Genomic DNA, 27,249 nt, shown 5'->3' with positions numbered 1-27,249 from the left:
CTCTTTGCCTGTTACGGAGGCCAACAGAAAGGAAAGGCTGTCTCCAAGCAGAGGATGGCCCACTGGATAGTGGATGCCATCGCCTTGGCTCACCAAGCACAAGGCGTGCCCTGCCTGCTCAGGTTGCATGCACACTCCACGAGAGGCAATGCCTCCTCCTGGGCGCTGGCACGTGGCTCCTCGCTAACAGATATTTGTATAGTTGCGGGCTAGACGACACCTAACACGTTCGCTAGATACTATAGCACCCTAAATGGGTAGAAACACTGAGAGGCCCCGCTCTGTCGGCTTGCTGCACCCTACTGCACACCCGTATTGCTCCAGAGTGACAAACCTGTTGAGTCCTCCAAACACCCTCGGCCCAGACACGGCGGAGCAGGCCTTTATCTGCTGAATCCTTGAGAACCGGATCTAGGCTGTGTCCCATATGTGTGACCCTACGGGGATCCCATATGTGTATATTTTCTCCACGGCTGCTCCTAACGGAAGCCTGTGTCTTTGTGTCCTTCCAAGCAAGAAGGGGTAGAGGCTTGCACAGGGCGCTGGATGGGGTGCAGCAGCTGTGGCGCTTTGGTAGGGATTCCTATCAGTTGGTCACGAAGTACGTCAGTTACATATGGTAACCCTCATTCCCTGAGGGAGGGAACGGAGATGTACGTCCCATCGCCACATCTGCCACGTCACATGTGTATTGGCTTGTTTTAGTTTCACTCGAAGTAGACAGGAATCTCGCCAGAGAGGCCTATCAGTCGGTCACGACGTACGTCTCCATTCCCTGAGGGTTACCATATGTAACCGAGACGTTCTTATATTTATGGGCTGTTTATTTAATCGATTTATCCGTGCACATCATTTTAAAATCAAGTCCCACCCTACTGTACATTTCTTGTTCAAGAAGCCATTTCACTCGAAAAGACTATCGCAATCAAGCCTACATTAAACTAGGGGTTCTAGTTTCATTTTATGTGCATTTTGTTTAATAAATTATGGGATAAAAATGAATGCAATAAAATATAACAATTATATCCATGACTCCTCAAATTCCAGGGAAAGGGACCGGTTGAAAGGTAAAAAAAAAAAAACAAGTTAAACAGGTATCAGGGTCAAAGACGTGAATTCACACCATCTATACAGAACATCACATTGGATTTTTGTAATAGATCTGAACAAAACAGGTTACACAGGTCCCACTGCACTGCTGGGGAAAATGCATACTAATCCCAATGTATTTTTCCAGAATAATTTCATTTGCTTATCTTTGGCTGCTCTTGAAACATGTTATGCCAAACCTTGCTAGGCTTGTACATATTTCACTGAATAAAACTGCCTTGGAAATTGGACACATCCATGATGGCGAGAGTGGTTTATAGTCTCTGTCTCATGAGACGCCAGCTTTCTGTGCAAATGTTAACAGAGCGGACTCGGGACTAAATGATACCTGGTCTAAAGGGAACCAGTTCAGCAGAGGAGGCCGAGCTGCCGGAAATGTCGGATTAAAAACAACACAGAAAAAGGAAGAAATCATTTGTATCATTTTTTGTTTATTTCTTTGAGCAGACTTAAGATCACCTAAAGATCAGATTATGCAGAAATCCAACTAACCTATGGCTCTTTCAAAGCATGTTGTCAACCATGTTGAAAATCAGTCCAAGAATGTTTAATAGATGTCCTGGTAGCACTTTTTTACAGTCCTGTTTCGCTTGTACATACGATGTATTTATTGTAGTAATGACAGTATTTTTGTGGGTAAGCAAACTGTAAATACACTGAAAGTGCATGTACTGTAAAATAAAGTGCAACCAATGTACTTTTAAAACATCATCCAATGACCACATGATTTATAGTCAACCTCTGGTGCTTTATGCCAAGAAAAAAATAGTTTTCTGTAAAACGCAAGTTGAACTCTTCACATTATAGTAATAAACATTGTAAGAAAAAAACTTACCTCTATTTAACCATGTGGTAAAACAATTTTTATGATGTCACTCCCTTAAATATGACTTCAGAATGATCAAGCCATTATTTTTAAAGGTCACTGTAGAACAGGATTGAACAAAAAGATTTTAAGGCAACGATTCTTCTCTTGATGAAAACTCCAGGCACAATATCCATGAAACGCATGCAAACAGGAGGACCAACTTTTATGACAACATTATATTCCAAAACAATAGAACGTAAAAAAAAAAAAAGCTAAAGTAATGTAGTCAATGATCCAAGTCATTTGGAGAAAGATTCATTAACATGATTTCTTTTAAAAGTATATATGAATTAACATGGACATCTGTGATTTCTTTTATGTTAATTACCCATAAAACCATCATCATAACAGGGTTTTGGAGTTATATAAACAACACTGGCATCATAGTGGGACCGCAATAACTTAGACTCGGAGTACAACGGAAAATGACAAGAACTCTTTAGAAGCAAAGGACTGTGAAATCTGACACTGTGATGCATTATGACAATAATATATACAGCATGTAATTATGAACAAAAACAAACTCATATATCAAATGCATTGGACTCTAGGTTCTCAATAGTTTTTTTTGGCAAAAATAATTTCCAATGCGAAAAGCTAATCTTCCCCTGTGGTTATTCATGGTGGATAAAACGCAGAGGCTTTCAAACTCTTACTGGGAAAATGTGTCATCTTTTGTTTTGCCTCTACATTATTTAAAATTGCAATCATGCCACAATAATAAGAACTAAAAAAAAAAAATCACAAAAAAAGAAAACCTTGTATAAAAAAACTACACAGGGCTACAGAGTTTTATACATACAGCATGTGTAAAGGATGATAATTTGTACTATATTTAAATGATGCACCTAATACACCATTACAACTGTGACATGTGCAAAAAGTAAGGTGATGTTGCTTATAGTTTACATACATTTCAGGTGTTTCAAGTCTGTCCTCATAAACATCTTAGTCTCTTCAACATCATCCTAAAGGTAATAGTTCACCCACAAATTATGACAGAATTGTCATTTTTGAGTAAACTATCCCTTTAATTCATCATGGTCTGGTACTTTGTTAATAAATTCAAAGACCAAAAAGCAACATGTCCCCCCCAAACCCCCAACCCAATCAAAGCCACTAAAATCACTATTGCACAACATAATAAATGTCAATTACCTGAATGAGCAACTGTTTTTGTCTTCCTATGGCAAAGCATTTTATATAAAAAAATGTGTAAAGTGGTTGAATTTTGCAACTGCATTTAGTTTGAAAGAAATCGTTTTTCTCACCATCGCTAGAATAAAAACACATCAAGAATGATTCAGCCACAATGGGTCATTCTAACCGCAGATATGTGCATATTTGCAGGTAAAATCAGTGTACAAAAATGTTCACATAGAAATCATGATTCATTAATATGTTGCCATTAAAAAAATATTCTAAATTTACCAACTGAAGTCACATGTACGCTGCACGCTTACATTGCACATAAAACCCTTATATGGAGATGGGCGTGTTTATGCAAATTACAGTTGGGGACGGCAGATGAACAGATGAACTCGCTCATCGTATAAATTTAGTCAATTTTGAATGGAAAAAAGTTAAGGAATTTTATTTAATGCTCATTGCTCAAAACTTTTCAAAATTTGACGCGACCCCCCACAGAGCTCGCTGAGGCCCCCTTGTGGGCCGCGACCCCCCTGTTGGGAACCAATGGCATAACCAACATTAGAGCAGTGATGTGTGAACTAAATTTGGTGTGTTACAGTGAAGTTAGTGGATATTTTTTTATAATATAAAATGTGCAAAAGCAGTGTAGTATGACCAGTGGGTGACCGTTGATGTGTAAACTGAATTGGGTGGCACTACAGTTTGTAACATTGAAGTTAATGATTATTTTTGTATTTTTGACTATGAGTTGATGCTGTAGTCGTTTCTTGGGTTATATTGCACTTTGCAGACGGTCCCTTCGGAATTGTCTCTCAGCCGACTGCTCATAGAGATCCATTTAGCCTATATTATAAAGCTCGTTTTGAGGAGAATTGGGTTGTAACTCATTGTCTAGGTTACTGTGATTGTAAATAGGTGTCGTTTGTGTTTTAACAACGTTTAGCTTAAGAATAGCCTATTGATCCGGGAAGTTCGAATAGCCTATGTGAATATATTGGCAACTTCACTGAACTCCTTGAGTTAAGCACTGACTGCATTTCTTTATATTTGAGTCCAAGTTCAAACACTATGAAACGCTCCATTAACGTACGGAGCTCTGAAACACTGCCAGCGGGACATTAAACAGGAAGTGTCTGTCCGACTCCGAGCTCACAACAGGTTTTGCGTGGGAACGCAAATATCTTTGCGAGGGAACGCAAAAGTTTTGCGTGGGAACGCAAATAACTTTGCGAGGGAACGCAAACAACTTTGCGAGGGAACGCAAACATTTTGCGTGGGAACGCAAATATCTTTGCGAGGGAACGCAAAAGTTTTGCGAGGGAACGCAAAGTTTCTCGGGGGAACGCAAAAGTTTTGCGAGGGAACGCAAAAGATTTGGAAAAAAAATTGTTCTCCCATCCTAAAAAAAATCCACCACCACGTCCCTTTAGGGGCTCCGTACAGTTCACAGCCGAGGAGAGTGACGTTCTCGTCAGGGCCGTAAAACACAGAGAAGTGAATGTATGGGGATGATGGGAGAAACCCACCCAAATTAGCTTCGGTTAAACAGGCGTATAATAATTTGGGTAAATGTGTAAGCTAGATTTATTTTTTCACATCTTCATGGACACAACAATGATTTCCCTCGTGTGTTATTATGTTGCCTTGAAATAATGTATGATTTGCAAAAATTAAAACTGCTGCTTCTGTTTAGATTAGAGAATCAAAGTGTATGCGCGTTGTTCACACGCTACATAATGGCCAAGAATGCGCCCTTAAAGGGGTCATGACATGAGAAACCAAATTTGCCTTGATCTTTTGGTATATAAGAGGTCTTTGTACCATTAAAACGTCCTGCAAGTTTCATAGCTTAAGACGTCCTCCCCATTATAAACGAATCATTTATTTAATAAAGCTCTAAATACAGCTCGTTCTGGATCCATGGTAAGAAGTGACGTCACGGTACGAAGTGACGTACCAGCGTTTGCATATGACCGCCTCCCGCCGCCTCCAGCACAAGACAACTACACTTTAAGCGCAAGACAACTACGCTCATTTCGTATCATTGTCGCGCCCGCGCGCTGCGCGCCTCACAAGTGTTCAGTCGACGGACAGCGAGTGGGTCTGTGACTGTACAGGGAAATTACGATGCCGCAGATGTGCTGTTCCTGGCTGTGGACAAACAACATCTTTGAATACGCTGCGAAAGATCCAGTCGTCAGGGAAAAATGGATGCACTTTATTTTTTTGCGGACGTCCCAGTCCATTTGAAGGATGACTGTTTTGAGAACAAATCCCAAAATGATGCTGGCTTTGCCAGAAAACTGTTGCTCAAAGATAAGTCCGTGCCGACTATTCTGGGCTCAACAACGACAACGCAAATTGTAAGTAATGTATTTAAAACTTTAAAGTACTTTTTAAATACGCTGAATCCGCAAATGTTCTGGCTGGGGGCGTTAATAATTGATGCATAGGCACTGACGTTAGCCAATCATAACAGTGGGCGTTAACACTGAACTCTTAAAGTGGAAACACCCCCAAAACAGACTGTTTGAATCAGAGGATGAGAAACAGGGTGGGAAAAGGTCATAAATCACTACATTTTAAAAGTTTTTTGTAAAAAAAACTATAGTAATACTATAATTGCACCTAAGGGAACATAATAATAAAATAAAAAAACCCATGTCTTGACCCCTTTAAAATACCATATGACCAACGCGCTACTGTCTTTAGACTAGGTTTTTCCTGGTCAATGGCGGAATTGTTTTCTGAATCTGCAAAAGAGCACCAGGGAAGGTTTGTGCCGTAACACGCCTCCTCTTTTTGCTGAACCGCCCCCCCGAGCACAAGTTCATTCCCTAATTTACCGACGTGCGTCTGTGGAGGGAAAAGTCCGCTGTGCGCGGGTGCAAAATAGGAATGATACATGCGTCGGAGTACAAAGTCAATTGCGCTGAGTGCAAGATAGGGCCCCCAATGTTTAGTTTTGCCTTTTAAGGAAGTTGACCTGTATATAGTCACACTAGTTACAAACGTGCATATCTTTTCTCAACTGTTCTGATCAAGAAAGCTCCTGAAAGGTTATTTTGTTTCAGCTTTCCTCTTTTGTGGAAACCTCCTTTATGAGATGATCCCATGTGCATGCAATTGTGCAACATCCATGAATCCATAAATCACCCAACCAGCCGCTTCCATTCTCAAAGCTTGGTTAAACTCACAAATCACTCTTGCTGAGAAACAGGAGCTTCGAACGTGAATTTTCTGTTTCTTTGCAATGCCTAGTGTGTGATTCGGAGTGTTGCTCCCTTTAGAGTTTCACGGAGGCTTGTGTTCCATTTCATTGTTCTTTCCACGGGAGCGAATGCCCTTGATGCCACAGGTGAGCCACGTTTTATTGTGTTAGGCCACACAGCAACAGAATCTTGAGGAGGGTGTGGGAAATGTCTATTTCCTGTTTGCTTCCAGTCTTCATCTTTAGGCCCTCATAGTAGTCCACTCACATTAAACACAGGGCCGTGGAGGTGGACGATCTGGAGGAGGAGCTCTGCCTGGAGGCGGGGCTTGAGGGGGTGGGGGCAGGGAGGAAGTAGGTGATGGTGGAAGAGAGGGCAGAGATGTGGGTGGAGAAAAGAAGAGGGTGGTAGGGGATGAAGACCAGACGGGGGGTGGAGAATAGGATGGAGGAGGAGTAATGGGTGGAGATGGGTTGATGGTGAGAGGAGGAGGAGGGGTGGAAAGTACCGGAGGAAAACTGGAGGATAGGGAGTCCGGTGGACTGCGTGGAGGAGGGGGCAGTTGGCTCTGAGGAGGGGGTGGGTTGAGGGTCCGTGTGGGGGTGTAGATGGGTGAAGAATGGTGGTTGTAGGATGGATACCGTGGAGGAGGATTAGACTTGACGCGGGTGAAGTTCATACAGCGACCCTGAGAGAGAAAGATAGGACAGAAAAAAAGTATTTTAGAATTTAAACAACATTTTTCTGAAGAAAATGTGCTGTGGTATGGTTTTTCCTGTTGTCAAGGTGTTGCTATGAAGCAGCTTACATGATATGGGTGATTGTCAAGGTGATGCTATGTAGTGGATGCATGGTATTAATATGCGGTGTTGTGTTCTATGTGTTTTTTTTCTGAGTGGTTGTCAAAGCGTAGTTATACAGTGAATAACACGTTATGAGTGTTGTTAAGGTGTTGTCAGTGTACCAGGGCATTGCTATTCAGTACTAAAATGTTCTAAATAGTTTTTAGTACTTGCTATGCGGTTGCTATGGGGTTGCCAGGGCATTGCAATGCAGTGTTAACATGTTATTGGGGTTTTTAGCATATGTAGTTTGCTAGGGATATCTAGGTAGTTGCCAGGGCGTTGCTAAGCAGGGTTAACATGTTCTTGTGGGGTTTTAGCATATAAAGTTGCTATGGATCTCTAGGTAGTTGCCAGGGCATTGCTAAGCGGGGTTGACATGCTATTGTGGGGTTTTAGCATATGCAGTTCCTAGGGTGCTCTGGGTAGTTGCCAGGGTGTTGCTAAGCGGGGTTAACATGTTCTTGTGGGGTTTTAGCATATGCAGTTGCTAGGGTGCTCTGGGAAGTTTTCAGGGCATTGCTATGTGGTGGCAATTTTTGTTCACACTGCACACAGCAGTTTTTCAATTTGGTTTTAAAAACTCACTGTCTGCACCGTCATTTTGAAAGAAATTAAACTGGATCTGTTTCTTCAGATAGTGTCGTCTTCATGGGTTGCTATAGTAACAGTGACTGTGAAAGCATCAGCACAATGCAAAGATATTCTTTTCATACAATACACAAAGTAGCATGTGGAGAAAGAGAAAAGAAAATTGGAAAATTAGATTTTGCGTATCATGACGCTTGAGATCCAATATGACTATTTAGACTGAGACACATTCCAAAACAAATTCTATTTACTTGGATTCAGACCAATTATGGATGTAAAACCTTTGATGGATTTGTAAAAAGGTCACACTTTAGTTTAGGGTCCAATTCTCACTATCAAATAACTATTAACTACGACTTTTGCCTCAATAAACTCCTAATTACTGTTTATTAATAGTTAGTAAGGTAGTTAATATGTGCTTTATAAGTATTCATAAAAAGCCAATATCGTATGCATGCTAATAAGCAACTAGTTAATAGTGAGATTGGACCCTTAACTAAAGTGTTGCAAAAAACTAAACCGATTTGAGTAAAATTTAGCTGGGAATTAGTAAATTAGGTCATTGATATTTCATTACAAAATGTGGCACAAATAATAAACAGGCATGTTGCTCCCCTCATGCTGAAAACACTACGGCTTTGTGTGGAGTTCAAACTCTTCTCTCAAAAGATCTCAAAATAACCGTAACATTGACTGGCAAAACGCCTTCCATTGAATTTGTCATTTTACAGCCTGAGCCTCAGAAGACGATCGTAAAAAGCTTGTTTTGATGCCATCGTGTAGGACAACGTGGCAGAAGAGAAATGTATTGCATTATTTGATTTTACATCAGATGAAGTGAATAAGCCAGGGACATTCATCTCAAGTCTCCAAATGCATGTGCGCAATGATGGACTTTACCGTCAACATGACAATCACACACACTCAGAGGTAGACTAAAGTGGTGAGAGGCGTCTTTCTGCTCTGTTTCTGTCTGCTGTAGGAACTTATAAATGCCAGACCAGTTTTAATGATAAACAGAGGAAAAAAGCTAGTTGTTGATGGTTTACTAGAAACGCTTACGGAAAATTAGTGCACTCTGTCCCAATTTCCTGTCAACTAATGATGAACTCCCCCGCTGGCCCCATAAAGGCACACACACACACACACACACACACACACACACACACACACACACACACACACACACACACACACACACACACACTGTTCGTGCAGTTAAGAGCTTATAGTATGTACTGTAATTAAGCACATCAAAGACTGAAAGAATTTGGTATGTATAGCTCTAGTTTTCACGTGACATAAAACCTCTATAGGAACGGCCACTTAGAGGACAAAACAAAGCTTTCTTCTGCTGCCTGTCAGTTATTTTTTTTTGTACTAAAGGTACCAGGATTGTACTAATGTAACAAGACAATGTCTATTTTAACAATGTCTTTCCTACCTTTCTGGGCCTTGAAAATTGCAATGAAGTTGCTGCCTATGTGGGGTCAGAAACCTCTCGGATTTCATCAAAAATAACCTAATTTGTGTTCTGAAGATGAACAAAGGTCTTACGGGTTTGGAACAACATGAGGGTGAGAAATTAGTGACAGAAATTACATTTTGGGTGAAATAACCCTTTAAAGAGTTTTCTTTATAATGGGTTTCTATGGGAAAACGCTTAACATGAAAATTTGTGAGTTAAGTTTATAATCTGCACAATTTAGTGTGATGCTTTTATATTGTGGGCTCACTTGCTTGCCTGTATATAGTATGCATCATCAATGAGGTGTATATTGAATTTGATATTTTAATATCTCTCTTAAGCCACTTAAGGAGTTGGCAACTTGTCAACTCTTAAACAAATTATATAAAAACAATTCAAATGGTTCTGTTCAATTATCAGAATTTTCAAGAATTTAGTTTTGTGCTCTGAATTAAAATTGAATATTAGCCTGGCTAACGTCAGACCTCGTCTCATTGAGACGTGGTCTGGGAACCACATGTTCATTTTCTCGTATTTGAGGCGTGGTTTACGAATGCCCAGAGCAGTTTATTGGGCGCTACGAATGTCAAATGCGTCTGTACGTAGCTCATAGCCAATCGTTTCAATTATACCAGATGACGTATGTAGAGCGACAGAAGTTCGACGAGGAAGAAGACGATGGGTCATAGATTTATGAGTACACGATGGCGTTCAGCGACTATTGCCGTTTGTGCAAGACAAACATGAGGATAGAAGGTATATATAGACACACTACAGACATGTTTTCATCGAAAAAAACAGAGTTTATTAAAGTTTATTAAACTTGCGTTCTAAACTACTTAGAACACTAAGGCTGGATCGAAAGGTAACTTCGCGTCTGCTTCCATGTTAGATATAATCAAGCTGCTTCGGTGTGTCGCATAGACGTCGCCATCGTCTTGCTGCTCCCTCCCCGTTCTGTGATTGGTCCCCTCGCTGAGGCGAAAATCTGGGCCATGGAATCCAGGCTGCCTAGCAGCGTGAATAAAATCGTGCATGCGCGCAAGGCAGCATGGGGAAACCCAGGCTAATTAAATACACATTTATAGACCAAAATAGTCGCTTTACTAAAATATTGCATATTGTTTTGCTTTTGCAGTCCCTCATGATTTTATTAGATTGTAGTTTTCACTTTTTAAAGAACATTTTTGATTGCTTTTGTATGCAAACCAGTTGTGGCACGGTGTAGGGTGCACTCTGAAATCTAGGTCCTGAAGCAAAACCAGATGAGAAGCAGCCCTCTATACTCCATCTGAACACTGTTGCCTTCATTTCAGAGCGTTCATCTGCAGAGTTTCTCTCTGTCTCTCTCAGAAGTAGCCGGGACAGCAGCCAGCTGTAGTTTCTTTTTAATTTTACAGTCGCCAGACCCTACAGTTTTTTGCTAAATAACAACATGCCTACATGCCTTCCTCTGTTAATGTCTGATCTCCATTCCCAGACTTTTGTCATCTGCTCTGCTTAAACTGCCCTTATTGTCACCACTTGCTCCACTTCAGAGTGAATATAAAAATGATCACACAACAAATCAAAAACATAACGATACCTTCCTGTTGAAAAGGAAGTACTGATGTTATTTAACCAGTGCACATGTTAGGCATATGTGCAGACTACAGGATAATTACATTTTATGTAATTATGCATGCATCTATACACTGACGCAGATGCCACATCTGAAGTGACATACAGTACAGTATACCATGGTGCATTAACACAGACTAAAGCAAGATTGTTATCATTAACTTTCAGACTCAGAGAAAAAAAAAGAGTTTACAAAGGACAAAACTTAAAATGATAAACATGCTCAACAATAATGTATAAACAAAAGCTAAATGGAATAACAATAATTGTGTTATTGTATTTTCAGTTAAAGCTGGATGGTCTGATTGAATTAATCTCTTGAGTCACACTTTCGAACCATGTATAATATGTTAAAATAAATAACCATACTGGAACACTTTAAGATCACTATGTTAATACAACTGTCACACTTCATATTATTGTCAGGGCTGGTTGGAGCGAAGAGAGATGAGGCGAGAATCTATTCGTACTTTATTAAACAGAACAAAAAATCATGAAACAAGAAAGGGAATGCAAACCAGCACCATAGAACCTTGTTTCAAAAGTTTATGAGTTTACATCTTCGCAATTCCGTGTTAAAATGTCAGAATTGTGAGATATAAACTCGCAATTGTCAGAAATAAACGGGCAGTTCTGACTTTTCTCCGTATTGAATGTTTATATCTCGCAATTCTGACTTTTTTCAGTCTTTTTCCCCCTTATATTTGGACTTTATAACTCACAATTGCGAGTTTACATCTCACAATTCTGAGAAGATAATTGCGAGTTTACATCTCACAATTGCAAAGAATTGCGAGATATAAAGTCAGAATTGCGAGAAATAAAGTCAGAATTGCGAGAAATAAAGTCAGAATTGCAAGATTTAAACTCGCATTTGTGAGATAAAAAGTCGCAATTATCTTTTAAAATGTTTTATTCTGTGGCGTAAACAAGCTTCCATAAGTAACAGACACAACTGAATATAAATACACAGGATAAATGAGGGATAAAACCAGGGGAAGGTGGGACTAATCAATTGAAAAATGAGAAGCTATGAAAGGGCTCTACATTGCGACCGTTTGCGACTGAAAATGACTGTGTGCGACTGATGGGAGTGACCCGATCGAATCTCATGAATAGTAGTATAATACAATCAGAATATAAAAAACACAACTTTCATAATGCATCTATACAGTGCAGTAGTTTACTGCGATCAGCTGGTTTTCCTGCCTTCAGTCAACTGTGAAAAAGCTGTGTGTTGTGCTGCTGTTGTTTCTTTCCCGGTAAATTAACTGAAAATATTACATTTGGATTATCAAAAACAGGATCATAAATTAGCGGGGGCTTGAAGCAACAATGACATTACACGAGTAAGGCTGCTATTCTCCTCAATATCAGAATAATTGCAGATGTGATACTGATTTATACAACAATTAAATAAACAAGTTCATATTAAGTGATTTATATTTTTAAGACCCTTGTCTAATTTTTGCTTTATTTCGGCAATGAAAATAGTTCCAAACAAAGCCACCAAGCCGCAAAACTAAAAAAACTTGAGGTAATCAGTTACATCTGCAATTTTTTTAAGTTAAGAAATTAAAAGTTTAAGTAAGCAGAACTTGCAGATTTTTATTTTGTACTCATACGTTAAATTGCTCCTGACTTTAAATATTTAAGTAAACTACTTCATACATCTTAAAATGTATCAGGTAATCTCACCCAATATTTCTAACAGTGAAAACTATTAGAATATAGGCTAGATTTAACTAGCTAATTCAATAAATGCTACTTTGCTAATTGGTAACACGATGTCTTGATAACATAGCATAGCACTTGCTATGAGTACAGCAATATGAAACATTTAGCATATATCTGTTCTCACACTAATCTCAAGCTCCACTTGCCACCATGATGGTAACCCTACAAAAAAACAACATAACAGAAACTCTTCAAAACATTAAACACTACTAAATATCCCACTTAACATTAATCTTGCACCAAAAATATGATATAACACTTAATTTTAGCATACTCTCCCTTTTGAGTGTCATGGCAAAGCCTGCTAGGAAATCGAAATCCCAGCCCAGTTTAAGTTCAATTTAAGTTTGTCTAAATTAATAAAAAGAAGTTCATAAAACAAGGAAACAATTTAGATTACCGTACTTAAAATGTGTCAGTTTTGTGAACTCAAAAGAAAAAAGTTCAAAATACTCATAAAAGTTCATTGATTAAACTCATTTTATTTGAGTTGGCTCTACTCAAACCAATTGATTATTTTGAGCATTATTCATTACTATTTCATTACTGAATTAATCTACTTTTTTAACAAATCGAGTGAGTCATTCATAAACAGTGGCTGCATCTGGAATTGCTTTCATCTCTAATATAATAGTAAGTGAAAAACAGTATGTGACAAAAGAAGTATTCTGAATTCATAATACTCATAAAAGAGTAGGCAAAAATGACACGAATGACCCACTACATCTGGTGAGATTGATGGACACTTTACTATCCCATGAGGCCACAGGAGAGGATTTGTGATAGGCAGTGAAGCGAAGCAACTGACACAGGTAGGTCACGTGATAATGACAACATGACGAATGTCATACTATATAGAACATATTTTTCAGCAGTTGTGAAGTAATTATTAAAAATAAGTACTTACTCAAGAGAGTATACGATGCAGCCAGTGACCTTATTTGCTCCTGAATGAATCAGATGTTTTCAAGGAATTGAATGAATGACTTACGCATTAAGACTGGATACCACCTACTGGCAGATTTAATTTTATATTTAAAATAATCATTTAATTTTTCACATCATATTTTCAATTTTGTTTAAAGGTACACTGTGTAGGGATTTCTCCCATCTAGCAGTGAAATTGTATTTTGCATTCAAACGAATAGTGCTCTCACGCTTTTTCAAATAAGTGAAGCTATGACAACATGTCTTCCAATAGCACTTCATCGAGTTTTCTTTCGGGTGATGAGGTTCGTTATTTCAAACAAACTGCAACTTGACACACAACATTATGAAGTACCGTGCAGTGCAGACTTTCAAATTTGCCGGGACAGTGACAAGCGCCGCTCACTGATCCTTGTCCGCTTCTGCTGGTTTCAGTCACGTGACGCTGGCTGTGAACAAAAACGCGTTGTGGAAACGCGTTGAGGTAGACTAGTGCTTTTGGTCCCTCTCTGCTATTATAGTTTTTCAAAATGGCGGAACGACATGGAAGCCTCCTTGAACTTACCCGTCCCATGTAAATAAAGATAAGAAATTATTTGCTTACGAGAATAAGTCAGATCATTGGCAGAGGTAATTTTACACCAATTAGAATTATATTTATTAATAAATACATTGATTTTAGCTAATAAAATACTTTTAAAACTACACAGTGTACCTTTAAAACAATCATCCCATAACATTATTAATGCTATTGTAATTGCACTATAAATGTATGTTTCACCTCTAAGCTGGATTGAAAAGTCTGTTTAAAATAAATCAATACATCTAAATGCCAATTCATGCAACTTCTGCAGTGCAAAGATGGATTATTTTGATACTGATTTAATTTGAGTGGTAACAGCCTGATTATAATAGTCTTATTATTCTAATTGAACTTAGATCGGCATCGCCATTCTCTTCCGCTTATCCGGGGCCGGGTCACGGGGGCAGCAGTCTAAGCAGAGATGCCCAGACTTCCCTCTCCCTAGACACTTCCTCCAGCTCTTCCGGGGGGACACCGAGGCGTTCCCAGGCCAGCCGGGAGACATAGTCACTTCCCGGGAAGGCGTCCAGGAGGCATCCGGAACAGATGCCCGAGCCACCTCAGCTGACCCCTCTCGATGTGGAGGAGCAGCGGCTCTACTCTTGAGCTCCTCCCGAGTGACCGAGCTTCTCACCCTATCTCTAAGGGATCGCCCAGCCACCCTGCGGAGAAAGTTAATTTCGGCCGCCTGTATCCGGGATCTTGTCCTTTCGGTCATGACCCAAAGCTCATGACCATAGGTGAGAGTAGGAACGTAGATTGACCGGTAAATCGAGAGCCGGTACATCGACCGCATTACTGCAGAAGCTGCACCGATCCGTCTGTCAATCTCCCGTTCCATCCTTCCCTCACTCATGAACAAGACGTCAAGATACTTGAACTCGTCCACTTGAGGCAGGAACTCCCCACCAACCTGAAGTAGGCAGGCCACCCTTTTCCGACTGAGGACCATGGCCTCGGATTTGGAGGTGCTGATTCTCATCCCAGCCGCTTCACACTCGGCTACAAACCGTCCTAGTGCATGCTGAAGGTCCTGGATTGAAGGGGCCAGCACGACAACATCATCTGCAAAGAGCAGAGACGAAATCGTGTGGTCCCCAAACCCGACACCCTCCGGCCCCTGGCTGCGCCTAGAAATTCTGTCCATAAAAATTATGAACAGAACCGGCGACAAAGGGCAGCCCTGCCGGAGTCCAACATGCACCGGGAAGAAGTCTGACTTACTGCTGGCAATGCGAATCAAGCTCCTGCTCCGGTCGTATAGGGACCGGACAGCCCTTAGCAAAGAACCCCGGACCCCATACTCCCGGAGCACCCTCCACAGGACACCTCGAGGGACACAGCCGAATACCTTCTCCAAATCCACAAAGCACATGTGGATTGGTTGGGCAAACTCCAATGGACCCTCCAGTACCCTAGAGAGGGTATAGAGCTGGTCCAGTGTTCCACGGCTGGGACGAGAACCGCACTGTTCCTCCTGAATCCGAGGTTCTGCTATCGGCCGTATTCTCCTCTCCAGTACCCTGGCATAGACTTTCCCAGGGAGGCTGATGTGTGAAGTGTGATCCCCATGTAGTTGGAACACACCCTCCGGTCCCCCTTCTTAAAAAGAGGGACCACCACCCCGGTCTGCTATCCCAGAGGTACTGTCCCCGACCGCCACGCGATGCTGCAGAGACGTGTCAGCCAAGACAGCCCCGCAACATCCAGAGACTTGAGGTACTCAGGGCGAATCTCATCCACCCCCGGTGCCTTGCCACCAAGGAGTTTCTTGACTACCTCGGTGACTTCAGCTTGGGTGATGGACGAGTCCACCTCTGAGCCCTCAGCCTCTGCTTCCTCAATGGAAGACCTCACGGCAGGATTGAGGAGATCCTCGATCTTGTTTTTCGGACGGTGGAAGGAATTGAACTTAGATAATTGGTTAAATTTTTTTTTTAAACAAATTTGAATTAATTTAAATTCAAGAATTTGACACAGGACAACATCTGACATAAGAATTTAACAGATCACGTCAGTAGGATACTGTTCATTTGTTCACTACATTTGACTGCAAATTAATTTTAAACAAGACAAAGTTCGACGCAGGAGAGAAAATAAAAGATTGATGCAGTAACGACTACATGTAATGCATAAATGTTTCACATTGTTAGCAAATGTTTCAACTACTGCGACATTGAAAATCATTTTAATATGCAAAACTGTTACCCAATCATAGCAGTGGATGTTTAGTCTTGGATGAGAGTGATCGAAAGAGAGGGTAAAAAAATAGTATAGAAAATAGCTTCTAAATTAGGATGTTTATGATAACAGTCTTGACAACATTATAAGTAGACCTCGGAGAACATTATAAAAAATGACCCCTTTATAGAAGATATCATGCATCACTGGACGGCTCAATAAAATATCATCTGCTTCTAATTAGCGACAGATCCATGTTGTTCGATGATTTTGTATGTATCATCAACTTGACCACTGGACAGAAGCATTTGGCTGCAACTTACATTAAAACTGGTTAATTTCCCATTTTGTTTTTGTTTTCTTTTTTGAAAATGAAAGATGTCTTGATCCACTCAAAGCTCGGCAGACATGTATGACCACAGTTGCTATGTAACCCAAAAGACACAACCACTGAACTCACATCATGATAATGTCAAGTATCTGAATCAGACACACCACTGTGTGAATCCTAGCACTGCAAGATGGGAAACCGCAACATACAAATTGTGTTCAGTACAGATTTTGTGGGTGCGTTTGCGACGTTACTCAATTTGCATAATTGTTTTAGTAATTGGGTGCTAAAAATGCAGACATTGCATGCAAATTAATATCACTATCAATTTAGTCATTGACTGAAATTGTCATTTTGATCTCACTTCATGATGCATATTTTTCATTGTGTCAGTAATTTTGTTCATGTGGATATATGATAAAAGAACATACGGTTTTCAAAGGAATCAGTCATGATGTGCATACGAGTGTTTAGGTGAGGTGGGTGAAGTGAATGCTTACTTAAATTAAAGATTACAATAGCTTGCAACAAAAAAAATGTTTGAAAAGCCCATTAAAAAGTTAGCTCAGACTCCCTCTGCCTCCTGTGCCCCATTATATAAGCAGCATATTTTAAAGCTGGCTTCAGATACTGAAATCTTCCGATGGGTTTGCCAGACAACAACATCCCTATCCGGCACCATAACTGTCTGTGTTTGCTTTACGGCTCACAGCTGTTTGTCCGGTGTAATGTTCTGCATATGCGGCTTTATCATCAATTTAACTACCACTGCACCAAAAACACAAACCTAAAAAATATCATTTATCAAACACATAATTGCAACTCTAACAACATTTAGCATTTTAGGGATTTACATAATATTATTTTTTTGGACGTAATGCCATGGGAACACCAAGGGTTCCAGACAGTTATTGTGTTTTTTGGAGATATGTACCAATAATAACACCAAGGTCTTCTTTGAAGTTATGCCATATTATTTCATATTCAAATAGCATATTCTAAATATCAAGGTAATAATACAGTACTGTGGTATATATCAAAGCAGTGCTTCCCACAGGATTATGTGAGACTATGGGGGTTGGACCTTGGTCCCTCTAGAGAAATTTTGTATATTTTAAAGTTAAATGCATCTGTCTGGTGCACTTTGAGAGTTGAAAACTAAGAGCTCCGACTTGTTTTCAGTGTCCAAATTGAACAGAGTAAAAAGTCTTTGCATTGACTTGTACCTGGACTGTAAAGGTGCAGTATGTAATATTAACAGCTAGTGGTTGAAAAGGGTACTGTAGTCCAAATAAAAAATATTGTTATTTTTATAAAAAAAAGCAACATTTTGGCTGGGAAAGATATATATTGCAATGTATAGTGTCATTGCCATTCCATACCATAACTGCACAATAGCACTGCCACATTATTTTTCATAAGACCTGTGCACACCCAGTCATCCAGGTCATCGCTGAATACTGTTTCGTTTTGGAGCATCTGGATGTGTTTTTCCATTAGGTATCGGCATGCGTCCAAGGGGCTTCATCCATTGTGGTGAACTGGTGATGTCTTCAACCTCACACTGTGATGTCATCATACTCAATAATCTCTGAGGGTGTCGCCTCCCTGACGGTGTTAATCACTGTACTATGTTTGGCTGTCCTCTTGTAAAGCAGTTGTATAATTTCCATGATATACAAGTCTAGACTCTAGTTTCTGTTTTTCTGTTATCTCTTTTAAGTTTCTTTCTTGAAAGCTGATTGCTTTGCTGAGTTGTTGAGTAGAGTTGTGTTGAGTATCACTGTGCATGTCCTTTTAATAAAAAACATTCTATGATGCAAGCGCAAATTCTTGACATCGCACAGCAAACATCTGATCAACTCCATCTTTCCTGCAGATTACATGGAGCAGGATAGCACAAGACAGCGAGGAAGTGATTTGTTGGTGATTTTGTGAAACATCTCTTTAAGAGGATTAGGTCCAAAGTTGAAGTCAAATGTGACTCACAGTGGGGATATGGCATGTAGAGCTACTAAGCAAACTCCTCCGAGAAAACGAGGGTGTGGGTGTTGAGTTTTGCACTGGGCTTCACATTTATAACTGACAACACCCTCTGCACATGGTGTTAAATCCAAATGGTTCTGTTGACATTGGACCCCATCTTTTTACTTTGGTAAAATAAAGCTGCACATGTTTCGTAGTGGAGAAAATGACAGCCTGGTTTAGCAGCACTTAGTACAGGCTTGCAGGAGCCGTCAAGTTAGTAGTGCACTGTTCAATGTGATGCATCTTGTTCATGCAATCTAAACTTGAATTTTCTAACTTTGTGAAGAAATTGTGAGTCATAGTTGCATATGCAAAAGTTGCTGCCAAGGTTGCTAGGCTGTTGCAATGTGGTTCCATTCCATTCAAAGGTTTGGGGTCGGTAATAAGATTTTTATTTTAATATATTTGAAAACATAATTTATTCCAGTGATGGAAAAGCTGAATTTTCAGCATCATTACTCCAGTCTTCAGTGTCACACGATCCTTCAGAAATCATTCTAAAATGCTGATTTGAAACAAATCTTATATTTTTTATAAATGTTGACAATAGTTTTGCCTAATTGGTGATAGCTTTTTTTTGGTGGAAACTTTTAATTGAATTGAAGAAATTTCAATATAACAACATTAATTTTGATCAATGTAATGTATCCTTACTAAATTTATTTCTTTAAAGCGGCGCTATGCAGTTTTGGCAATTTCTTCGCTGTATCCTCGCTTTTTGCTCGCAGGTTTCTTTATAGAGCTCCCCCTACAGCTTCAGAATAGATACTGTCGTAAAAACTCGTTGGTGACTCTCCCACCTCCCATTTTCTCCCTCTGGACATGTGCATTTGTTTTTAAAGAAGCCGGCGAACGCACGGAGCCATGTCCACTGAGGTATGTGTGATACACAGAAGGCTAGCATATAAATGTTGAGATAGTGTATGTGTGCAGTGCCGTGAAGCAATTTGTTACATCGCGAGACCTGATATCACCTGATATCATTGATATCCTAAAGTTGCAAGGGTGTTTTTTCCGCTCACAGGCACCAGGAGGAAGTGAGACGGCCATCATTCAACCCGAAAAAAGAAATATAACCATTCCAATGACTCCGAAGCTGTTCAGTTAAGGTAAATTAAAGCAGGGCTATGCAGTTTCGGGAATTTCTTCGCTGTGTTCTCGCTTTTTTGCTCGCAGGTTTCTCTATAGAGCTCCCCCTACAGCTTTGGAATAGATATTTGACAACACTGTCGAAAAACTTGTTGGCGACTCTCAGATACCAGAGGCTGGTAGATCAACAACATCAAAGCAGACCGTATTCATTCGGGTTCGAACAGCGTGAGGGAGCGCAATAATGTAAAGCAAATCTTAACATCGCGAGACTTGATATCACGCGATACTTCCTGATGCCGCGTCCGGCAGCTCGCCGGCTAAAAGTTGCAAGTTTTTTTTCCGCTCACATGCGATAGGGGGGTGCAAACGATCACCATTCAACCCCAAAAAAGTAATATAACCATTCCAATGACTTAAGGTAAAAAACCTGCATAGTTCACCTTTAACCAAAAAAAAAAAAAACAGCATAGTTCCACTTTTAAACAAATTCTTAGTATCAGTTTGAAAAAATCGTAGTGTCAGTAACCAGTGTATTGTATATTTTCTGAACAACGAGACCTGACTGTGCCCTGAAAGAGTTCATCACATCTCCAACAGTTCAAACCGTATTTAATGTAGTCTATGAACAGCATTGTGTTCATCCTGTTCTTAGATGAACTCTTTTTCTCTGTGGATTTGACCTGCAGTCAACTTTATAGTCAAATCATCCTCCGCATAAGTAGCGTAATAACATACGAGTCCACCCTAAAGAACTTCATATTTCATTTCATGCACATCCCCAACTGGGATATATGATATGCATTTCCTCTGTTTATTTGCTTAGCCCAGGAGACCCAGCATGCAACAGGTGGGCTTTGGACTCTTTGGTGACTCGGTCTGTAGTTGCTCTCCATCCAGACGAGGACAGAAGAATGAAAGAAGTGAAAGCAAGTGAAAGCAAATACATGCTATAGAGACGGAGCCAAGTCTAACTGCAACATTTGTCATTAACATTCATGATAGATTTGAGCAAAGCTGACCTTTGTTTTACTAAATATTACTTAATGAAAATATGCACACTTATATGGATAGTTCATACAAACATTATCATAATTTATTGAACCCTCAAGCTCTTCCAAACCGTATGTTTTTATTTCTACATAATATGACACAAAAGGAGATTTTTTAATAAACAAAAATGGATGGTGAGCACAAGCTCCAAAAATGACAAAAACGCTCTTTGAAACCAAACTGAAGAAAGATCTAGGATGTCTATATCCACGCTGTGTAAAGCTCTGTCAGTGTGAGCCTGGTTTTCATTTCCTATCAAGCTGTAGAATAGAGCCATATTCATCTTTTTATTTCTGCTTTTCATCACTTCAGTAAAGCCAAGTCATATTGAATTAACTGACAGTTATAAAAGTATTATAATTTAACAGATTGCTCTGTTGGACTGTGAAAAATGAATCAAGAAAAGTCAGTAAAGATCTTTTTTTTAAGCTTCGGAGTCATTGAGTGTGTGTTCATCTTTAAAAAGAAATTAAGTGGAAACTATTTGCAGATAATTACTCTGTTTAGCTCTAAACTCCCCAACTTCCTTCCACTTTTCACACATTTCCCAACAACTGCATCATACTCACTCATATTACCAACAACGCATAAAGGATACTGTACTCTATATCTGTGCATCCAAATCATGTCTAATCCCAACTGCTCAAAACCTTGTATCATTCCATTCCTGTTCACAAAGGAAACGACGTTCTCACACCCTTCTATTGTTGCTCTTTGGGCAAAGGCTAATTTGTGCAAACAAAAACCAATAATGCATTTGACCAATTCTTTGGGAACGGGAAAACAACAGTAATTATTGGCTTCTAGATAACATTGAATTTTTTAATTTTCGTATTTTAGTTACTGTGTAAAATAAAATACTCGTAAAGAAATGGTCTCTGATAACCTGATAAAGAAACACATTGTGCTGTGATACAATAAACAATGAACTAAGTGTCTTACCTTGTCTCCTGGTTGTGGTCGCATGATGGACACTCGATCATACCCTTTCTTCAGAAGTACCCACAATGCATCCAGTTTTCCCTGCACATTAGCACACACACACATCAAAGACATGAAAATTAAGTTCGAAAAAGCAAGTGTGCTTCTGCTGTGCGATTCAGGTCTTCTTTGACCCTCAGGTGTTTAATAACTTCCTCACATTGATCAGTCACTAAACTCTAGGAAAAGGGTTTTATTAACAGAGATTTCCTGAACTCAACACCCCACATGTGGACTCTCTGACTCATTATCAGATGAGACGGATAAAGCTCAAAGCCATAGTTCAGAATGAATCAATGCTTCGCTATCTGCCTCAAGGGTTATTAATATGAAACAGCATTCAAATGTCCCTCAGCCTTGACCAAACTTCCTAATGAAGTCAGCCAACTCTCATTGCACAAGAGCTGCTGTCTTCATCAAATAAAAAAAGGGGGGGAGATGTAACAGAGAAAATTAATGGGTGAAGAAAAGAGAAGAACAGAAGAATGTCTAGGAATATTTAAAGGGTAACTCTCACCAAAATTGATCCTAGGCTATTTTTGTTAATCTAACCGATTCAAACATTCATGTAAAAGCATAATTAGAATGGAAAGTCCACTTTTAAGTTTGACCGTATTTTAGTTTTCGGTCCTAAATGCCTATTGAATGGGAGTGAATTACAATGAGAGCATCAAAATCGCTATTTTTAAAACACTAAGAAGGCTCGACACAACATGAAACTGTGCTTGAAGTATCACCAGGGGCTCTACACATGAACTTGAGCATTGACAACATTGTTTGTGTACACAGAGTTTACTAAAAAGAAAGATTTTGAACAACTCACTGTGTTTCCGTCCGCCGGCATTTTGTCAGTCAAAAGTAGTTGATCTCCAAATGCGACGTAATGAACTGACTCCATATGAGGAAATATCAATGAAAAGCATGATAACTTAGACACTTAGCTCATGGCAATTTATATGGAAACAAGCTTTAGGAGCTTTTCATCTTTACTCTCCTCATGTTACGTTGCATTCGTAGATCGACTATACTTTTGCCTGACAAAATTCCAGCCACCGGAAACACTAACCGATGAAGTGAGTCGAACAAAATCTTTCTTTTTAGTAAACTCTGTGTACACAAACAATGTAGTCAATACTCGAGTTCATGTGTAGAACTCCTAGTGTTACTCCAAGCACAGTTTCATGTTGTCGAGCCACCTTAGTGTTTTAAAAATAGAGATTTTGATGTTCTCATTGTCCATTCTAATTATGCTTTTACACGAATGTTTGACTCGGGTAGATTAACAAAAATAGCCTAGGATCAATTTTGGCGAGAGTTACCTTTTAAATGTAAAGTTTGGTCACAAAAATCTGACCACGTTGCCTCTCTCCAAATAAACAGGCAGACACACGAGATAGAGATGAACAAATAAAAAGGGGATAAATATGAAAACGAGAAGAAAAAAACAGACCAAAAGAATAACCGGGGTGGGGGGGGGGGGGGGACTTTGGCAATGCTCAGCGCTCTTGGACGGCAGGGTCTATGAGAGTGAGCGAACGGAGAGAGGTGAAATGAGGGAAACCTGGTTTTGAGTGTAATGAAATGCTGACTCCGCAGGCCCAGTTTCTTGGAGGTCACCACAGTTTCTGGTTTGTATTACAAATCCCCCAGCTATGATTCATATACGCTTGATTATAAGCATTGACATCTCAAGTCATGATTTTAGACATATTAATTCAGCAGGAGAACTGCATGGTGGGGGGCTGCTCATGTATATCTGTCAAAGAGAGGCTCATCTATAGTCTTAGTGTTCAATGTAACACAAATCAACTATTTTTGTTACTTAATTTTAGTCTACTTAATATTTAATATTCATGAGCCTCTCTTCTGATTGGCCTGTTGTTTTCTGAGTGACCCACCATTGGTGGGGGCGGTGACTGAGTAGTTCTGACATCACATTTATACAGAAGTCACTACGGCTCGTGAAAAGGCACAGCCACTTTATGCAGGATGTGTGCATTTGTCTGTGGATCGACTGTTTTAAAACTTATATGGTAGTTTCACAGCCCCTAGACCTCTGTTATCATGAAAAAAGCCAGGACATTTCAGTTTTAACAATATGGGACCTTCAAAGCATATTAAAAACACCACACAGACATATATTAACAATGATTTTTTTTTTTTTGAAAGTTGTTATACCTTTTACCTTCCTTAGTCAATTTTACAGTGTGACAAATTAATTTTTTTAAGGTACAAATATTCCAGTTAATATGATCTCATAAAAGCAGCATGCACAATAATATAAAAAATAATAATAGCATGTTTAGCATGTAACGCCGCACAACATGTTAACTTCCCTTGAGTTCTTCATATTGACTATCCAAATGAGCACCTGTAAAACAAGTTTTTTTCTCAACACAATTCTCAACACAAATTCCTTTAAGTTTTAGTTATCATGTGTACCCCGAGAACCCGCTACTATTCTCACCTTTATAGGGGAGTACCATTTGCGAGGGCCTGGTGGTTTCCTCATGCCATTATTTAGGATGCGAGAAGGAGGAGCTTCAAACTCTTGTTCAGGCATCTTTACCCTTGCGTTCTTCGCCTTTTCCAGTTTAGCTCCCTCTTCGGTCGAACCCTTCTCACCCCAGCGAACCTGAAAGGAAGGTGAGGATCAAGTTATCCAGCATGATATGACAATGATCTGAAGAGCTTTAAAGGAAGTAAGAACATCTGACCTTCTCCAAAGAGGAGTTCACATGACAAATTTGACTCTGAAATATTTCTTATTTTATTTCATTTGTATTATATTAGTTACTTTGACTATCGTGTTATGTAGAGAGCTGATCATGAAAACTGTGTTTGTTTTTTGGGATGGAACGGATGACTTTGCCACCGAAGGAGAAGATGAGCTAAATATCAATTAGACATTCAACCTGATTTATAATAGTAACACAAATTGCTTTCAGAGTTGGGAGGGTTACCTTTAAAATGTATTCCATTATAGTTACAACTTACTTCATAAAAAAGTTATTCAGTAACGTAATCCAAGCACCACAATATGAAAGTAATGTAATCTGATTACTTTTGGATTCCTTCAAGCTCACATACGTAAATGCAGTCAAGTAAAAAGCAATATTCAGGAGAATGATTGCACATGCACACGAGTGATAACTGGCAACAGAAAACGCTGTCAATTATAGATATGCGGATCAATATGCACTGTTGATAGATATGCACTGTTAATATAAATCATCCACCCGCCACCCATTCGAACCTATGATTTTCTCTGATTTAGATATCTGCACCCGGTCGTCACATTGTGTTTTACCGTGAAATGAGAGTTCCATGGCTTTATTAAAATCAACACATTGATGATTTATCTCTCATCCACCAGCAATTAATTGGAATATTTTTTATTTATTACTTTTATTACCCGCGGATTATCTGCTGTCTCCACGGATATAATGCAATCTGCTCATCACTACTGTCAATATAGCGTTATTATGTCAAAATACTCACTTATTTATTAAGTGAAACCATTGTAATCCTGATAGTATTCTCTTTATCTTTTCTTTTTTTTTCTTCTTTTTTTTACAAAATGTAACTATAATCTGATTACTTTGTTTTAGTTTTACAGTTACCACATTTTCGTATCCTGATTACGTAACACCGTTGCATGGATTCTGTTACTCCCCAACCCCGATTGCTTTCAATTATTGATGACATCATCATAGCAGCAGGCACAGCAGGTTCAACATAGTCGTGGCATCAAGACAGGGATGTGATCATTTTGGGTAGGGGCGTATTTGTTTTGGTGATTTTAAATATCAACAGCGACCCAGAAATCGGTAACTGCTCCTTTACATCGCCGACTCTGCAGTGCTGGTAATTTAGGGAGAAAATTTTACAGAAGGAAGGATCCCAAACAGCAGATGAGCTGTATAATGTATACACGCTCGTTGTCCTCAATTAAATTCTGCTGTGGATCCCGCTGCAAATTATTTGGTGTTTTCCACACCGTTGGCTCTAGTCGGACACCGTCAGGGTTTTTTGGGCCGGCTCAGCATGTTGAATCAGCGTTGTGCCGTCGGTAAGAGAGAGAGAGAACTCTGATTGGCTGTTTATTGCACGAGAATAAAAGCGAAAGTGATGAAAGCAAGTAAAGAAGAATAGACGGTACAGACAGAAGGGTGTAATAATTGTATGTCATCTTACCTGAGCATTCAAATGCACAGATATTTTCATTACAACATGAGCCAACTGGAATGAAGAAAGTGATCAGCGTGATTGATATTCAAAATGGTAAGCAAGCGCTTCTTTGTTTACGGTTTTTATATCTAAAATATATTTTATATCTGACTATTGATACCTGCTGATATAGACAGATATTTACTTGCATGCAGTCGCAGAACACATGTGCTAGTTAACATTAAGGGCTAGTTTAGTCCTTTTGGTGTGTTCAAGCGCAGTTTTTTGCAGAGACGCAGCGGACGAGAGGCGACGCTAGTTCTTTGACGTCGGCTTGGTGTGTCCCGGGGTTAAGGTGGTTTAGCTGGTCTCCCAGCCCAGTTAAGCTGGTGTTCAGATGATTTAGTTTAGCTCCAGTGTCCAAAACCCATCTAAAACCACCTAACAGTAGGCTGAACTAAACTGTTTCCCCTTGTTTTTACCATGGCATTTGTAAGGTGTTGTTAATGAGGTTGGCTTGTTTATTTCAAGCTTACTTTTTGCGAATGCATCTGACAACACTTTCCCTTCTGTATTTCCTGTTTTTCTCCACAGTCGTAGGCTTTTATATTCACTTTCGGCAGCATTGCTGACTTCAATTATGACGTGGTGAAGTCTCTTGGCAAGTAATGTAAACAACAGTGGTTTCGTTCCAAGTAGAGGCAAACTGTCAACTGGAGATTTACAGACAGAATCTATCACCGTTAAGAATGATTCTTAACCCTAGGTTCCTCAAGAGACACGGCCCTCTTCATCTGGATGAAAAGCATCTGTTAAGTGACTGAGTGTGTGCTAATTTAGTGTCTGGTGTCCTCTAGTGAGTAATAAAACTGTTCTTTACCTCCATTCTTTTAATGCCGCCAACTCCTCTTCCTCCATAGTAGGACGCGTCGACTGTGGGCCACTTCTTCTTCGGCGTCCCATCCTCTTCATCATCCTTGCACAGCAAACAACAATGAGACAATGAACCAAAATAGAGCTCAATGGTTCTCAACCGGCAGGCTGCAAAGCTATTCTAGTCAAGGACAACAGGTAAAGAATTGTTTTTTTCATGCAAATTACTAAGGTAGCCAAATTAAGAAGATGCCAAAATCCTCATCTTCGAAGACCAAGAACAAAATTACACAAGGTAAAAATAAAATACAACCCAGACCATATTACGTATGGGTTACAGGTTTCATACTGAATCTAGTTCTCAGTTCTCTCTATATTGAGAACTGATATACTCATCTTTTTGAATGAAACAAGAACACTATTGTGAAGGTTT

At 39.6% G+C, this 27,249-nt stretch overlaps 1 protein-coding gene across 3 annotated transcripts in view; it reads right to left on the bottom strand.

Annotated features, from left to right (window-relative positions):
- Window positions 1–6,498: 6,498 nt before the first annotated feature.
- antxr1a (ANTXR cell adhesion molecule 1a) overlaps window positions 6,499–27,249 on the bottom strand; it is a 326,460-nt gene continuing 305,709 nt past the window's right edge. For all 3 annotated transcript variants that reach the window (XM_079638447.1, XM_079638445.1, XM_079638446.1), the window contains exons 15-18: window positions 26,824–26,919; window positions 24,241–24,408; window positions 21,735–21,815; window positions 6,499–7,030 (exon numbers count right to left, since the gene is read on the bottom strand). In XM_079638447.1, the coding sequence (XP_079494573.1) occupies window positions 6,611–7,030; window positions 21,735–21,815; window positions 24,241–24,408; window positions 26,824–26,919 (765 nt within the window). In that variant the 3' untranslated portion in view covers window positions 6,499–6,610. The remainder of the gene's footprint in view (window positions 7,031–21,734; window positions 21,816–24,240; window positions 24,409–26,823; window positions 26,920–27,249) is intronic.

Source organism: Phoxinus phoxinus (assembly GCF_949152265.1).
Source record: "Phoxinus phoxinus genome assembly, chromosome: 15".
Classification (NCBI taxonomy): Eukaryota; Metazoa; Chordata; class Actinopteri; order Cypriniformes; family Leuciscidae; genus Phoxinus; species Phoxinus phoxinus.
Note: the sequence above shows the minus strand (reverse complement) of the source record. Positions and strands in the feature narration are given on the sequence as shown.